General features: G+C 37.2%; 1 protein-coding gene across 2 annotated transcripts in view; it reads right to left on the bottom strand.

The window, feature by feature from the left end:
- BANP (BTG3 associated nuclear protein) overlaps positions 1-18,107 on the bottom strand; it is a 250,865-nt gene that overhangs the window by 219,635 nt on the left and 13,123 nt on the right. For both annotated transcript variants that reach the window (XM_030581415.1, XM_030581416.1), the window contains exons 2-4: positions 13,074-13,226; positions 9,912-10,006; positions 5,245-5,444 (exon numbers count right to left, since the gene is read on the bottom strand). In XM_030581415.1, the coding sequence (XP_030437275.1) occupies positions 5,245-5,444; positions 9,912-10,006; positions 13,074-13,143 (365 nt within the window). In that variant the 5' untranslated portion in view covers positions 13,144-13,226. The remainder of the gene's footprint in view (positions 1-5,244; positions 5,445-9,911; positions 10,007-13,073; positions 13,227-18,107) is intronic.

Here is an 18,107-nt window from a genome sequence, read left to right as displayed (position 1 = left end):
CATCATAGTCCTGGCTTCATAGATAAGGTTGAAAACCACATATTTTTAAACAACAGTCATTAAGCATTAAGAAATTATTTTCTAAGTCTCTTTTATTAAGTTTTTATGATTGCAAGGCTTATTTGTGTTTAGTTACTTTCTTTAAGTCCCTTTTAAAAATCTACCAACATCTTACGGAAAACTCAGTAACATTCTGCTTAGAAAGAATTCCTCTTGTGTGTCAGATTTTCTGTGACTTCTTTATCTGTTCCTTTCTATTAAGAGTTCTGAAGATTAATCTTTTTTGTTTCTCAAGACTCCACATGTTCATTCAGCTTGTTTGCTACCAAAGATTATAACCTTAGAGTAACATCAGATCCATCTCCACTGCAGTTAGTTGGTGTGTAACAGAGTTCCATGACAGCAGGTGGGAGTTAAGAGGAGCAGAACAACTGTGGGAACAAGACTTCAGCTTTTATGCACTGTATTTAATGAAAACACCAAAAGCACGGGAAATCGTCATTTTTCAATATTTTGTAGTTTTCCCAAGAGGTGTTAGCAAGTCTTCAAGAAAAACAAAACAAAAAAATAAAATCAAGGAAGAGTGCTGGAAAAGTTCTACCCTGATATATCAATTCTCCTACGTTTAATCAAAATCAAAATCAGATTCAGATTCTGAATGCAACAAATTTCTGTTCTGAAAGCTAATAATGTAGCGAGGTCTGTGATTTACTGCAAATGTCCTTGAAACTTCTGCTTTATTTCCCTAATGAGAATTTTTAAAACTTGGAAACTACACGTTGGCATTTTAAAAAAGGAGGAAAGCATCAGTTATCCCAATAAATCAGCATGTTAAGCTTACTAGGGAAAACAATAGAAAGTTGAGCTTCAAACTGCCAATTTTTACATAAGTGAGACTCCTGGCTCTATAAAACATCAGTTGCATAGCCAGATTATATTACATCATTCAATCTTATAAACAAGCCTTGTGTAATTTTATTCTGACCTCTGCAGCAGAAGCAGGTAGTATGACATTCCAAATCATAATCCAGGATGGCCTGAATGCTTAGCTATGAACTCTGCTGCTTCACTACAGTTGTCAGATCCCGCCACAAGGTGACGAAGGAAAAATAATAGCTCGTATCCAAGTCACCCTTGTTCTCCTTACAAGATGGCCTAGACACACTTGAAACCAACAAACCTTAGGGAACAAATTTATATAACAAGTATTTAAAAATAGCAAAATATCACAGAGCAATAAAATTGATGTGTGAATTTATAATGTATACACTCTACTATGTACAATATTGTAACAAATGAAACTTGATAGTGGTAAATCTGCAGCACATCAATACAAACAGCTAATCACTAAATAAAATATACAAACAACATTCAAAGTTGCTTGGGGGGAAAAGAGGAGATATCACAACCTTAAATCATTTACTGGGAAAAAATGGAAAGTCTGCATTGCTGACACACAACTAAGATACTGTCATGAAGTGTAACACCATCTGGTTGACATGGCTCTGCTATCTGCACACAATGGTTTTATTACAATGGTAGAACTGGTATTAGTGTAATTACAGGAGGAGAAGAAAGGGGTTGAAGGATCTCATTCATGTGTAGAATCTGTAAATCTGTGTCTGAAATACCAACTGAAGTTGGCAGTTCTTCACCGCCATCTGTGTTTTAAGGAGGGGGAGAACATAAAGAGAGAGTCCTACGACAGAACAGTCAATGCAGGTTTTTAATTAGAAATAATCAACAAGTGGAACTAGTTTCTATGAGATGAGAGATAGGGCATTTAGTGATACATCCTATCACAGTGAAACTGAGCCAGCCATTAACAAAGCTGGGCTGGCTCAGAACCAGGTCTGGATCCTTTCCACATGAATGAGTCTCTGGTATTTAGCTGACAGCTCTTCACCTACTCTCCAGAAGCTTTGTTAAAGCAGAAATGATCTGTAAGTTAAATACATGTCCTTTGAGTATATACTCCTATTTTTCTTTTTGGTTATATAGCCCAGAAATTGAATTGAACTTCAGGGAAAGTCAATGTTTTCTTCACAACAAAAGCTGAAGATATTCCTAACAATTTATTACTTGCTGTCAAAAATTTAAAACTTTTTTAAGTTGATGTACTATACCTGTCACTCATATTTCATTAAAATAAATTAATGGAGGGAATGCTGCTGTTTGTTGGGTATCATGCTAAGTATCTTTTTAATTAAAATCAAAGGACAGAAGTAATTCTACAAAATAGAAAAACCAAACTGAATGTTTTAAACACACACAGACACAGCTATACCAAGTATCTCTTCCCCCTACCTTCTCCCCTGACTAGCAAAGAAGCTATTAGCTTCTAGTTAGGCCTGGTCTACACTGGGGGAGTGGAGGGGGGAATCAATCTAAGATATGCAACTTCAGCTACAAGAATAGCGTAGAGGAAGTCGACGTATCTTAGATCGAATTAAAATTACTTACTTCACATCCTCGCGGCGCTGGATCGAAGGCCGCAGCTCCCCTGTCGACTTTGCTTCCGCCTCTCGCACTGCTGGAGTTCAGCAGTCGACGGGAGAGCGATCGGGGATAGATTTATCGCGTCAACACTACACGCGATAAATTGATCCCCGATAAATCGATCGCTACCCGCCGATCTGGTGGGTAGTGTAGACGTACCCTAAGCCACACACTAGCTGGAAATCATTGGATCAGGAATCCATTTTCTCTAGTATTTAATAACAAATGCACAAAATATTTAAGATCATTTAGTTCAGTTATAATTCTGAAAAGTATGTGTGAAGCAGGGTAGCAGGGGCTTCATCACCTAAAATGTTTTCAGACTACCAGAAAAACAGTCACAAAAATCTGAAATCCTGAAGTGAGAGATTAACTTCTAAGCTTCACAGGAATGCCTACGGGAGGCATGCATGGCCTTAAGAGAGAGAACACAGCCTCAGGTTGAACACTAAATCCATTAGAGAATTAAAACAGTATAATTAGAAAAACCTGCTGAGGAAGGATAATGCACACTGGATAGGTTCCTGACAAGGTCACATACTTGTGAATAAATCTTTTAAATGTATGCTTTGTGTATAAAGCCCACTATAAGGGGACATTTTTAAATTATATATAGGACCCTGAATTCATTTCTAAAAATCTGTATATAACAAAAACAAATATATACAAATAATTTGAATAATAAGAAAGGAAGTCCCTGTAACAATAGATAATGATAAAGAGTAGGTGAAGGGGTACTTGCAATGTTTTAACATACAACATTTTAGCACCTGCCATACATGTCCACAGTCTGAAAAATGCAGCTGAGTTATTAAGGGAATTACCTATTGCTGACAATTATTTCTTAAGATCATATACAATTATGAGGTACCTGTTTCAAAGAAATATAATCCTGACAATTATGGATCCCCCATGAGTAACTTCTATCACCAGTAAAGCAGAAGAGGCCACTATTTTTTTAAAAAGTTAGATTCTAAACGTCATATTTAAGTACCTAAATAAGCAGCCTGTTTTCAAAAGTGCTGGGCACTCAACTGCTCCCAAAGAAGTCATTTGAGTTATGTGTGACCAGCACACTATCTAGTAGTAGATTAAAGTTGAAGTTGAAGACTAGACAAATTCAAACTAGAAATAAAGATGCATTTGAACCACTGAAACAATTTACCAAAGAACATCCACCATCTGAAGTCTTTAAATCAAGACTGGATGTCTTTCTAAAATATATACTCTACTTCCACTACAAGTTATTGGGCTCAATGCAGGAATTACTGGGCAAAATTATGTGGCCTGTGTTATGCAGTAAGAAAGAATGATCACATGATCATAATGGTTCCTTCTGACTGTAAAATATCTTAATCTATGTGTTTTTTTAAGGTATCAGTATTAGGTCCAGTCTAGTTTAGCATCTTCATTAATGAACTGAGAGAGGGTGTAAACAGTATGTTAATGAACTGTCATTACTAAATTGAAGTTAGCTGCAAACAAACCTCAGAACAGAAGTGCAAAAATATAAGTGTGTATCTTGGGGGAAATGCAATCTGAAAGACATATTAACTTATAAAGTAGTAAAGCTTAAGGGGAACCCGACATGACAGTGGCCAGCAAATTACACAGATATTTGGGGTTCAATATGGCAGTAAAAGAAGAACAAAGGTTTTGTTTTTTTTTAACGTGTACATTCATGGGCCTCACAGTATGAAGCAAGACGGTAATTGCTTTTTTATATAAGACTTTAGTGCACCTACAATGTTGTGTTTATTTCTGAGTACCACAGATCAGAAAAATATTCAGAAGCTAGTCAGAGTTCAGAGAAGAGTAATGAAAGAGATCAGAGGCTGGAAAAATTGATTTATGAAAGCAAAGTTAAATATGTGTACCTTGACTACAAATTGACCAAGGAGGATATGGACTATGAAAAAGCTCTATAAATATTACAAAGATGTAAACAATGACAGACATTAATTATTTAGGTCAAATTATTTACGGAAGCATATCTAGGAAAACTGAATGAAATTATGAATGGGGAAAAATTAGCTCATCATTACACAAAACCCTTTGACAGTCAAATCTATTAGACTGGACGAATCCTCAAAGCGAAGGGGTGGACTACCAATGCTTCAGATACTTAAAACAATACTGGATAATATACACGTAAATGTACTGTAGGTCAAGTCTGCAGTTGCAGTGAAATGGATCAGATTATTTAATAGGTATTTTCCATCTCTAACCTCTATGATTCTGTCTGAGAAATAAACACTAGATATTATTTTACTGAGAACTTTTAGGGAACAGGGACATGTAACTAAGCAATTCTGTTTAATTTGTAGTAGATAAACATAAAATGAGAAGTGATTAGAATGATATCGCCTAAACAATCAATAAACACATTAACTAGAAATGTTAATATAAAATAAAGAAAAGAAAAGCTTAAAAAACACATCTAATATTTGATGCGACTTTTCCAAAGGAAGGATGAATCAGTCTGGTTTAAATCAAAATGAAATGTGGAAATAGTTCCAAGCCATTCATGGACCAACGTGATATGTTTAGTCTCAGTCTAAATAGAAGTAACGTCATGAACTGGCATAGCAATTACCTTCAAGATGAATTAATTCTATATTCTAACCAAAATACCAAGCTGCTGACAGGTATACATAAAGCTGCAGAGCTTGGTACTGCCAGAGAGAGATGGATTTGGGATAGTATTGAAAAAGTACATTGATGACTGGCCTGTTCTTTTCTTACCATCGCACTTTATTGCATGTCTGTGTAGCACCAAGAGGAGAACCCGCCACCATTGGGACTTGGATAGGGCTATGCTGTTTATTCATGACAAGGTCCAATTTCTCTTCCAATGATTTGCAGGTAGCCTCTAGTGCCAGCAGCTTTGCCTCAATACTATCCAGTCGTAGGCATATTGTCTGGTTAATGGAAAACAGGAATGACTGAGGAAGAGAGAAGGTAAAAAGAGCCATTTTTAGAAACTTACAAATTTATCTTCAGGAACTTATATATAGCAACAGCCACCTAAATATGATTGGCAAACAATTCAAGGGACACTATCAACTTTTCTAGTCACAGTTTGATCATCCTTAAAACTGATGAAATCCAGCAGCATTATTAACATTCTCAGACTTCCTGTAATTTTTCATGTAAAAGCCAACAGCATCCAAACCAAACCAAACATCTTATTAATGTTTATTAATGATTTCACCTGCCACAACAAAGTTTAAGATGACAAGCCAAAACATCTCACTCTCTCATGAATAAAAAAGAAAAGATTATAAACATGCTTCAGCGCACTAATGGATAAGTCTGAAAAGATCTCCCCAAAAAGATAAAGTTAGCTGCTTACAAATGTGTAGAATGATCATGTCAATACATTAAAACAAACAACATAACCTTAAAGGCAACAAGTGTAGCTGACTTTCATTCCATATCAAACAGCTAACTTGGGCATACGCAAAGAAAGAAATAAGATCTGTTTTCATAAGCAAATATATCCATTTTTGAAGGCATATTCTGCAAGATTTTTCTGGAGGAAATTACGCAATTGAACAGTGATAAATAGGGCTGTCAAGCAATTAAAAAAATTAATCACAATTAAATGCACAATTTAAAAATTAATCACAATTAATCACACTCTTACACAATAATAGAATACCATTTATTTAAATACTTTTGGGCTTTTCCACATTTTCAAGTATATTGATTTCAATTTCAACATAGAATACAAAGTGTACAGTGCTCACTTTATATTTATTATTATAAATATTTGCACTGTAAAAAAAAGAAATAGTGTTTTTCAATCACTTAACACAAGTACTGTAGTGCAATCTCTTTGCCATGGAAGTTGAACTTAATAATGCAGAATTATGCACAAAATAATAACTGCATTCAAAAATAAAACAGTATCAAACTTTAGAGCCTATAAGTCCACTCAAGACAAACAAGTTTATTCACATGTGCAGAAGATAATGCTCCCCACCTCTTGTTTACAATGTCACCTGAAAGTGAGAACAGGCATTCGCATGGCATTGTTGTAGCCAGCTTTGCAACACACAGTTGCCAACTTTCATGCAGTAAATAAGCCCCCCCGACATTCACAATAAGCCAAAAATCAAGTAAATCCCATTTCAAAACAAGATCTAAACAAGCGAATCCCTAAGAACCCCAACACTCTATGTGACTAGAGACCTTCCGGTGCACAGTCCGGGACTGTGGTGGGCCTGCTATGCACCCCTGGCTCTCTCTCCCGTCTACCTCTGCTTGCCCCTTGCTCCTACTTGCCGGAAACCAATCAAAAAAAAAAGAGAAGCAACAAGCTACAACAAGCTAAAAGCCAAAAACTAACCAACAGGCAACTCACAAGCCAATTAAGCCAAAAACAAGCTGAATTTCTGCATTTTTTTCATGGGTTTGGCATGTCTGGTTGCAAGATATTTATGTGCCAGGTTCATATGTTCCTTCATGCTTCAACCACCATTCCAGAGGGTTCTGCTCAATAACAATCCAAAGAAGTATAGACCAATGCATGTTTATTTTCATTATCTAAGTCAAATGCCATCAGCAAGAGGCTGATTTTCTTTTTCGGTGATTCAGGTTCTGTAGTTTCTGGAGCGGAGTGTTGCTCTTTTAACACTTCTGAAAGCATGCTCCACAACTTGTCCCTCTCAGATTTTGGAAGGCACTTCGGATTCTTAAACCTTGGGTCGAGTGCTGTAGCTATCTTTAGAAATCTCACATTAGTACCTTCTTTGAATTTTGTCAAATCTGCAGTGAAAGTGTTCTTAAAACAAACAACTTGCTGGGTTATCATCGGAGACTGCTATAACATGAAATATATGGCAGAAGGTGGATAAAACACAGAGCAGGAGACATACAATTCTTTCCCAAGGAGTTCAGTCACAAATTTAATTAACTTCTTTTTTTAGCGTGCGTCATCACCATGGAAGCATGTCTTCCAGAATGGTGGCTGAAGCATGAAGGGGCATATGAATGTTTAGATATCTGGCACGTAAATACCTTGCAATGCTAGCTACAAAAGTGCCATGCAAATGCCTGTTCTCACTTTCAGGTGACATTGTAAAAAGAAGCAAGCAGCAATATCTCCCATAAATGTAAACAAACTTGTTTGTCTTAGTGATTGGCTGAACAAGAAATAGGACTGAGTGGACTTGTAGGCTCTAAAGTTTTACATTGTTTTGTTTTTGAGTGCACTTACATAACAAAAAAAAAATCTACGTTTGTAAATTGCACTTTCACAATAAAGAGATTGCACTACAGTTGTAACTTGTATTAGGTGAATTAAAAAATACTATTTCTTTTGTTTATCATTTTTACAGTGCAAATATTTGTAATAAAAATAATATAAAATGAGCACCGTACACTTTGTATTCTGTGTTGTAACTGAAATCAATATATTTGAAAATGTAGAAAAACATCCAAAATATTTAATAAATTTCAATTAGTATTCTATTATCTAACAGTGTGATTAAAACTGCGATTAATAGTAATTAATTTTTTAATTGCAATTAATTTTTTTTGAGTTAATCACATGAGTTAACTGCAATTAACTTGACAGCCCTACTGATAATACATATGCCTTGAATTGACTTTAAGAAACAGCCAGCATGCCACCTAGTGGCCTCCATTTAAAATTAATTTAAACAGCTAGCCTAGCTTACAGAAAACATTGTATAAAATGAGCAGTATAGAACTATTTGATAATGCTGCTGGCCAGCTTGCACTCTTAATTTGGGAAGACTTGTCTGATCTTCACAGCTTCTAGGGCAATCTTAAGAAGGTAAGACTATATACGCCAATCTGTGTAGCAGCAGAATATTATCTACATGTTTGTCGGTGCTCAAGACTGAAACATTATCAATACACACTACCAATAAGAAACATATGTGAGAGAGGTGAGGAAGGTCTGTGAACAGAGGGAAATCAAGTCAAATGTGGCTGGACTGATTCAAAGAAAACTATAATTTTAAAAGAATTATTAAAAAGTGACTGAACTGATTTGGCTATGGAAGATAACAAGGTACTCAGCAAACCTCCAGGTTTTAAGCCATATGGGTGTTTGTGCTAACTACCAATAAAACACACAGGATCTCACCAATTTCTTCCAAGAGAAAACTGACAAAATCTGATGAGACTTTCCCACTCCCCATAGCTTCCCTTTCCTTCCCCTCCTACAATTCTGTCCTTTTCTCCTGTCAGGGAGACAGAAGGTTCTCATCTGCTCTCCTCTTCTAATCCCAGTGACCTCATCCCTTCCCATCTCCTGATCTTCTTCATGCCTACTCTCATCCCCTCCTTTATTCTTCTCATTCACCTCTCATTCTCCTCTGGCTCTTTCCCCATACAAACAAGTATTATTGAGTCTCTCCCATCTTAAAAACTCCCACCCATGACCCAGCTTGCCTTTCCTATTACTACCCCACTTCTTTTCTCCCTTTCAGTTCTAAGATCACTGAATATGCTGTTTATAATCACTGTCTGAAGTTCCTCCCCAATTCTATTTTAGACCCTCTCCAATCTGGCTTCCATTCTTTGTATTCCATTGAAACTTTTCTCACTAAAGTCTTTAATGACATATTCCTAGTTAAAGCTCAAAATCAGTATTTCATCTTCATATCCTTGACCTGCCATAGCTGCTTTCAACACTGTGAACCATGCACATATTCTTGAAATCTTGACCTCATTTGGCTTCTGTGACTTCCACTCGTGGTTCTCTTCCTACCTCTAATCACTTCTTCACTGTGTCCTGAGGAGGGTCTTCCTCATCACCCTCTACAGCTTTCCATGGGGGATCCACAGAACTCCGTATTTGTCCCCTTCTCCCTCTGTACCTCATCTCTGGGTGATCTCATCCACACAAAACAAATTCAACTAACGTTTCTATGCTGACAACTCAGAGATTTACCTCTCTACTCCAGACCTGTCTCCTCCTGTCCAAACTAGAATCTAGGTGTCTCTCTCTCAGATCTCTTTAGGAATATCTAGCAATCAGCTCAAACTCAACATAGCTAAAATAGAGTTTTTCTCCCCCTCCCCGCAAGCCCTCCCTGCTACCTCCTTTCTCCATCATTGCAGACATCACCATCTAGATTGTAAGCCCTTAAGGGAGGAACCTTTTATTTTCCTGTGTTTTTTCTGCCTAGTATGGGGTCCTGATCCGTAACTCATAGTACTATAATTGTATAAATAATGATAAACAATAAAATAATAATAATTCTAAAACATTTGCAGAAAGGGTAACTACCACCCCCTGCCCCCGGTTCACATTTAAATATACTATTAATATTTTATTATCCATCCTCTGCTTTTAACATACTTTTTCCCGCAAAGAAAAGCAATTGCATGTATCTGATGTTTTGAACAACAGAAAAGTATATTATCACAACCTTAATAGAGGGATCCTGGCAGTTAATTTCTATCCGTTGGCGTTTCAGAGCAGGCTCTACATCTTCATCTGTCACCTCATGATTCTCCAATACAACTGCAAGCAAAAGTAAGCATTGTCACACTACAATTCTAGGGCAAAATAAATTATGAAGACACTGAAGTGACTAACTGAAAGAATCCAGCAGCACAGAGAAAAACAGCTCTAGCTTGACTGAGCTTTACGCAGAGCAGTTATTTGCTTATTTATTTTAAAATGTAACAACAATAGGTAAGCACTCTACTTACCACTTCAGAAGAAAAGCACCGTTTGCACACTGAATATTTCAATTATTTGATCCATTATATGCTCTCATATTTCTCTCTGAAACAATGTCAGTTCTAAAATACATCACCTGGACTAATGAAAACATCCAGCACTGTACATATATGGTATGTCCATATACAATTTAAGTATGATGTGTTGCATATTAGCTTCTTAAATATCTCATGTAGATTATCTAGAAAAAATAAGGGTGATCTTATCTCCGGGGGAGAAACTACTGTGATACTGGTAATACGCTTACTTTTGAATGAGGAAAATCATGTCAATATTATTAGAAATTATGAAATAATTCTAATGGCATATTCATAAAGAGCAACACTGAAATGCTGAGTGCAGTATGTCATCATATATCTTGATTTTAGTAAGGCTTTTGACAGTTCCACATGACATCCTCATAAGCAAACGTGTTTTAGATGAAATTGGTTAAAAGACCAAACTCAAAGACTAGCTATCAATGGTTCACTGTCAAACTGGGGAGACATATCTAGTGGCATCCCACAAGATCTGTCCTGGGTCCAGTAATATTGAATATTTTCATTAATGACTTGGATAATGGAGTGGAGCATATGTTTATAAAGGTTGCAGATGATACCAAGATGGGAGGGATTGCAAGCACTTTGGCGGACAGGATTAGAATTCAAAATTACCTTGACAAATTGGAGAACTGATCTGAATTCAACAAAATGAAATTAAATAAAGACAAGGGCAAAGTACTACACTTGGGAAGCTAAAAATCAAATGCACAACTACAAAATGGGGAATAACTAGCTAGGTGGTAGTACTGCTGAGATGGATCTGGGGGTTATAGTGTATCACAAATTGAATGAGAGTCCACAGTGTGATGCAGCTGCAAAAAAGGCCAATATCATTCTGGGATACATTAACATAAGTGTCATATGTGAGACACCGGAGGTAATTGTCCTCCTCTACTCAGCAAATGTGAAATCTTAACGGGAGTACTATGTCCACTTCTGGGTGCCACAATTTAAGAAAGATGTAGATATATTGGAGAGAGCCCAGAAAAGAGCAACAAAAATGACAAAATGTTTAGAAAATCTGAACTATGTGGAAAGATTAAAAATACTGGGCATATTTAGTCTTGAGAGAAAAAGATTGAGAGGGGACCGGATAACAGTGTTCGAATATGGTACGATCTGTTTTAAAGAGGATGGTGATCAACTGTTTTCCGTGTCCACTGAAGATAGAACAAGAAAGTGTTGGGCTTAATCTGCAGCAAGGGAGATTTAAATTAGATACTTAGGAAAACTTTCTAAGTACAAATTCTGGAATAAGGTTCTAAGGGAGGTTTCAGAATCCACATCACTGGAGGTTTTTAAGAACAGGATAGACAAACACATGTCAATGATTGTCTAGGTATACCTGGTCCTGCCTCAGCACAGGGTCCTTTTAAGGTCCTTTCCACCTTATGTTTGTATGATTTCTATGGGATTTGTAGTCTGTTTTTTGAGAAATATATTTTTTAATATTCAGCCTTCTTAAGATCTACACTCAGTTGTGAATATCCTCATGTTGTTGATGTAAAGCCATGTTTACTCAAAAAAAATTCAAGAATGTTCCAGAGCTTTTTCATGGATATAGCATTTTACAGCAAATGAACTCTAATACTATACATTAAGATAATCGCTAGCATATGTCACATTTGTATACTACACACGTCTCACCTTTTATTTAAACTTCATCAGAAAAGTATTGATGTACCAATATAACGTTTTTGTGACCTCTCTTATTCTAGATTTTCTGTATTTACATTTGTTGTTTAAAGGTACCTATCAAAGCATCTAGGCACTTGGATATTAACGTCTATTCACGAAGATGCATTTGGCATTAACAAATCTTGCAGAAACCTAAGTTAAATAAATAACATGGCTCCCCACAAACAAATAATACGTCCTAAATATATAGATTGGACAAAAACAAGAAAAAAAATATAACCAAGAGGCTTACAATGTCTTTGGTGTTTCACTGCTTCCTCATATCCTCTAATACCGCATTCCAAAGCTAGTCCCCAGTCTTGCAATAGGAACTATATAGGTAGACCACTGCACACACGCAGAACCCAAACAGCTTCACTGAAGTTCTTCATTAGTGCAGAGGTTCACCCACATGGTTCTGAGTGTGGGAATGGGGCCTTTTTAACATCAGTGTCTTCCCAAATTATGGGCAGAATCCTACAAACACTCCTGCCCACGTTTACTCGTACACATAGAACCATTACCTCCAATGGGGCCATATATGGATTGAGGCCAATAACTAGCATCCAGTACTGATATTCTCCCTTAATGAACAAACTCTCAAGAACAATGAATGTCACAATAATGCTTTTGGAGGTGATTTCAATCTGCTACCACTTTGGTACAATACAAAGAATTTCAAACATGTAAAGGAGGAAATAGTAAATACCAAGTACAAAACTATGGTTCATAACTTGTTAGGTAGCAATTCTCATTTGGAGGAAAGCCTGAGAAAGATGCTCAGCAAGAAGAAAAACTTACTGTAGGCAATGTTTAACCCTAGATATTTGGTACAAAAATACTTCTGTACAAAGAACAAGGAGAGGCTATAGCCCTCTTATTTTTAAAGATGTTAAATGCAAAATGTTAACAATAAAAACTGTTGTAGTAAGAAAATTCAGACCATGTTGATAAAGTTACTGGGAAGTAATGTTAACAAACTCACTTTTAAAGGCAGAATTAAATTCTCTAGGAAACTTTTGTGCCATTTTAAATTTGTAAAAGGAGTCCAATAGTGATTTTTATTCCCTGTTTAGAAGGTAACATTTCATTGCTCTTCCTTGTGTCAATACTATCCCCTACTGTACCTGGATGATCTGGGTTCAAGTCTTCCACTGCAATCTGAACCACATCTGCCAAATCCTGTTCTGACATCATTCAGAATCAGGCAACAATATTCGCTCAAATACCACGGAAGGCCCCAAACTCACACTCTAAGAGGTCTGCCACTTCGTACTACCCTGAAAGACAGCAGCAAAAAAGAATGTTAACGCACACAAGTAAATTAATACTTTAATTCATGTTCTTTAAAAGGAGCTGATTCAGAGGATTGATAATGAGAATCAGAACCTTTCACTTTTAGGTCATTGGTTCAAATTCAGATTGGTTTGGTTATGGCCACCTAATGAACATTCAGTGATCCTAGTGAAACAGATAGGGTAAATATTGGCCCAGTTCCTAGAGGGTACGTGTCCACATCCCAAAAACTACTATGCCAACTGCCATTAATTGCCACTTTGTTTGGTAACATCTCCAAAGAAGACCAAGACTGAAATACGCCAATCGCTTCTAAGTTGGTCCTCCCTGGACCTGTGAGGAAAGCTTGCACTATCCCAGCGTAGGCGCTGTACCTCTTCTGTGAATAAAGACAATTAGTCCCTTGTCTCCCCAGTTTGGCACTTCAATGCCATTCACCAGCACTAAATACACTGTGAAGTATTTGTGTTTTATTTTAAATGTAAGTTTTGTTTAAAATTTAATTTTTAAAAATAGCAACAATACTTACACATACATATACAGCAATAAATAATAAATCACATGACACTTCGGCCTCTTTACTAAGGGAATAACATTCCTAAATTGCAGGGTTCTTTTAATTTATGGGCTATCTTTTTTAAAACAGGGAAATTATTTAACATTTATACTGCAATAGCATCCAAAGACCCAAATCAGCATTGCACCCCCATTCTGCAATACACAATACAAACATATATGGAGACATTGTCCCTGCAAGTGTGACATTCCTGTGGGATCTATACAAATCTTGGTTAACATACACTGAGATTAGGGACTTCTCTGCTGCTAATTAAAACTAAATTTGAACCAAAGTTCAATTTTTACTCTCTTGGCTCCAACCTCTGCCTGGCGCTTCTACAGCTCAGCTCTGGTGAAGCTTAATTCTATTTCCAAAGCATGGTCCTGATTCTAGAGCCAAACATTTCTCAGCCTTGCTCCTGCAGAATTCTCTGTCAAAGGTCTTTAGTAACCATATTAAGGAAAATCTTCAGCCTCTAAAGTTGAATTACAATCATAGGAACAGTTCACATCTGTGTTTCCTCACAGTTACAGAAGGATGGACAATGCGTGCCAGGAGACCAGTCTTTTTTAATACCTGGCGCAAAGAATACTAGAAGGATAATTTGAGGTTTACCAATGGAAATGGTAATTTATCCCTTAACCTTGACGCTGAATCAAATCCAACTATGCATAAACATTTTCCTCTTTCCTTCTTCCACTTGAACACATGAAAGCAATTAAACCAGGCAGGTGGACTGCAATTTAAAAAAAAAAATAAAATAAAATACAGTGTTACTTCTGAGATTGGCCTCAGCAGCAAATGCTCATTAGAAAAGCCTGTATCTTTTGAATGAGGACACCACCGAATATCAGAGTTATTTACTCAAAATGATGTTGCTGCCAATACTGACTCATTTGAAATTCTGATCACTATGAAAACTGTTGGGATCGTGTAGACTATGGAAAGGTGCCTAAGAAAACTGGCAATAGGTTAGGACATGTGGTTGCCATTTTGGCAAGTTAAATTTGCCATTTCTCAGAAGTCCTGGGAACCGGCCAGTCTTAACATAAGAAAACAGCTGTGCTAGAATTACTGTTTCATAATGTCACTAACTGAGTACTGTTCAGAACCCTGCCCTTAATCTGAAGGGATGCATCTTTCAATCCACACATTAGAAAAGGGACAAACTATGTCAAATTTTGATATTTAAAAAAAATCGTATTTACAATGCTACATAGCAGTGATACTTCATATGGTTCATTTTAGCCTAGCCCAGCAGTTCTGTTCTAGTTATGAATACATCAGCTTTTTATAAATCACTTTCAAGGGATCTGTAACTCACTTATTTAAATTCAATTTAGGCCGATATACAATGCACACCTTTTCCCCTTCCAAAATCCATTTGTTATAACAAAATTAGTTCAAGTTAGTTAAGCCCTCTCCTAATGCAAGTGAAAAACAATTTCCCGTTTCTGACCTCCTTTCTCCACTCCTAGCCTCTTGTGTCATGTTCTGGTGAAATACTGGCATACGTTTAAAAAAAAAATAAATCCAGGCACAAAGCCCCCACTTTATCCTAGCTTGGACAGATGTCTCTTAGCAGTTAATGAATATAAGGATTAAAACAGCCAAGATATGGTATTCTTATTAAACCAAACACTGAAAGGGCTTATCTACATTACAAAATGTTAGTGTGTTTAAACATAATTGTGAAGAGTCACATTAGCTGACACCATGATGACTACAGCTGACCAGCTAACAATGATAATAGGTTACAATGAACTAAAGTATAAAATGAACAATACACAACTGTTTTATTACTTTATAAATTGTAGTGAGTGTGTCTTTGAAGGTGCAGCAGTGCAAATATTTTTCACTATGGCTAGCAGGTATCAAGTAAATTTTTCAAGTCTTGGTTTGAAAAAGTAATGGTAACATTACTTTGATGACTTGGGCCCTACTCCTGCAAACAAAACAAGCACATGTTTAACTTTACAGATATAAACAGCCCTACTGAACTGACTGAGATTATTCACAAGCATTAAGGGTGCATATAAATGTTTGCAGAATCAAGGTCTTAAATTGTTGATTTTCACAGCACATTTAAGAAATGTGATGAGTGCCTTCACAACTACTCATCCCCTTTGGTGAGTTGCTGTTACATACAAGTTATTTGCCTCTAATAGCACATCTACACTACAAGAGCTACAGTGGCAGCAACATAGCATAGACATTTGCTTCAGCAATGGAAGTGGTTTTTCCATCACTGTAGTTAACCCACCTCCACAAAAGGTGGTAACTAGATAGCCGTAAGTATTCTCCCATCACCCTAGCAATGTCTACTCCAGGGCTTAGATTGGCTTAACTGTCTCTCTCAGGGATCTGAATTTTTCACATCCCTGAGCAGCGTGGCTAGGTCAACCTAATTTTTAGTTGTAGACCAGGCCTTTGAACAAATAAGGCTGGTCTACACCAAAATACTAGGTCAACCTAGCTACGCCACTCAGGAGTGTGAAAAATCCACATAGCTGAAAGATTCAGTTAAACCTACCTAAGCCCCAGTGTACATAGCCGTAGGTCAACAGAATTTTTCCATCGATCTAGCTACCACCTCTCAGAGAGGTGGATTTTCTACAGAAACAGAAAACCCCCTTCTGTCGGTGTAGGAAGTGTCCACACTACAGTGCTGCAGCTGTACCGCTGTAGCGGTTCTAAGGTCAACATACCCAGAGAGAGATATGTGCAGAATGATGTCAGCCTAAGGGTTTGTCTACAGACAAACGCTACAGCAGTGCAGCTGTACTGCTGTAGCACAGTAGCATAGAAACTTGCTACAGTGACATAAGGGGCTTTTCCACTGCAGTAATTAATCCACGCTCTGATAGGCTGTAGCTGGGCCAAAAGAATTCATCCATCAACCTAGCAGTGTCTGTACAATGGCTTAGGTCGACTTAACTATGTCCCTCGGGAGTGTGAATTTTTCAGAGCCTTGAGTGACATAATTAGGTCAAGCTACATTTTAGGTTTAGACCAGGCCCAAATTAATCCAAGTTTATGCATACATTGAAGTACCATAGCCAGTATGCAACACTTAATTATCCTGGCTATTAATTAACTTCAGCCATAGGTTTCATTATTGGTCAGTAGCAAATCAGGACTGGTCTAAACTGAAAATTTACATCATCATAGCTACATCTCCCAGGGGTGTGAAAAATCCACACCCTAACAGTTTGTCCACACTTAAAACTCTACAGCAGCACGGCTGCAGCTGTGCCACTGTAGCAGTTCAATACAGACATGCTCTACAGCGACAGGGGAGGTTCTCCCATTGATATAGTCAATCCACCTCTGTGAGAGGAGATAGCTAGGTCAATGGCAGAATTATTCTTGGCCTACCACTGACTACACTGGGAGTTAGGTTAGCATAGCTACATCTTTCAGGGGTGTGGATTTTCCACATTCCTGAGACACGTAGCTATGCCAGTGTAAGTTTTCTGTATCGACCAGCTCTAAGAAACAAGAGCTACCCACATCAGTTATAGCCCTTCCTACGGTTAATACAATGTACAGAATTTGATGTAGTTATTTAGTTGTATTGCTTGCATCCACTAGGTGGAGAATCTTTACTGACAATTGCTACTAATTTTCAGAAAATTGGTCTAGACAAGGATACTACTCCAGGTGGACACCTCAGGGATCAATTCCTGTATATTTTATCTTCTATTCAAAGAACATTGAACAATGCTTTGCTGCCTGAAGGGGCATCCTGGGGTAACAACTGTAGTTGCCATTGGGGGTACTTATGTAGGGGGTCTAAAAAATAAAAGTAGTTAAATGTTGGCTACATCTCAGCAATATTGCTTTGGTGATCTTTGAGAAAAGTAGGTGGCGGCGTATACCAATAGCTGGGGCAGGGGGAGAGGAAGATTCACCATACCTTAAAGTTCTGACCAAATGAAGTACTCACATACGAAACAAAAATGGTCACAGAAAGAGGAAAATATCCAAGATTTTTAAAAAAAATCTTACTCGTAATTTAATTCATCTGCTATTCAGAAATGTGTTTGTGAATGCTTGTGCAAGAACAACCAGTCTGCAAGTTTGGCCTGAGCAAATTTTAATTCAGTTACCCAAGCTGTTTAGACCACCTCTAAAGACAAATAACAGAAAGGAAGTTCTAGCATGGTACAGAAGATGGTCATCCCTTGAGAATAACTGCATATGTAGTGATGCTGGCAGAACGATGCCAGCTCATGCTAAAGCCCCTGGGCCTCACTGAATATTGACAAATACGCAGCTGAAAAGCAATCTGACTCACCTTTGT

This window comes from Gopherus evgoodei, chromosome 12 (genome assembly GCF_007399415.2).
Source record: "Gopherus evgoodei ecotype Sinaloan lineage chromosome 12, rGopEvg1_v1.p, whole genome shotgun sequence".
Lineage (NCBI taxonomy): Eukaryota > Metazoa > Chordata > Testudines > Testudinidae > Gopherus > Gopherus evgoodei.
Note: the sequence above shows the minus strand (reverse complement) of the source record. Positions and strands in the feature narration are given on the sequence as shown.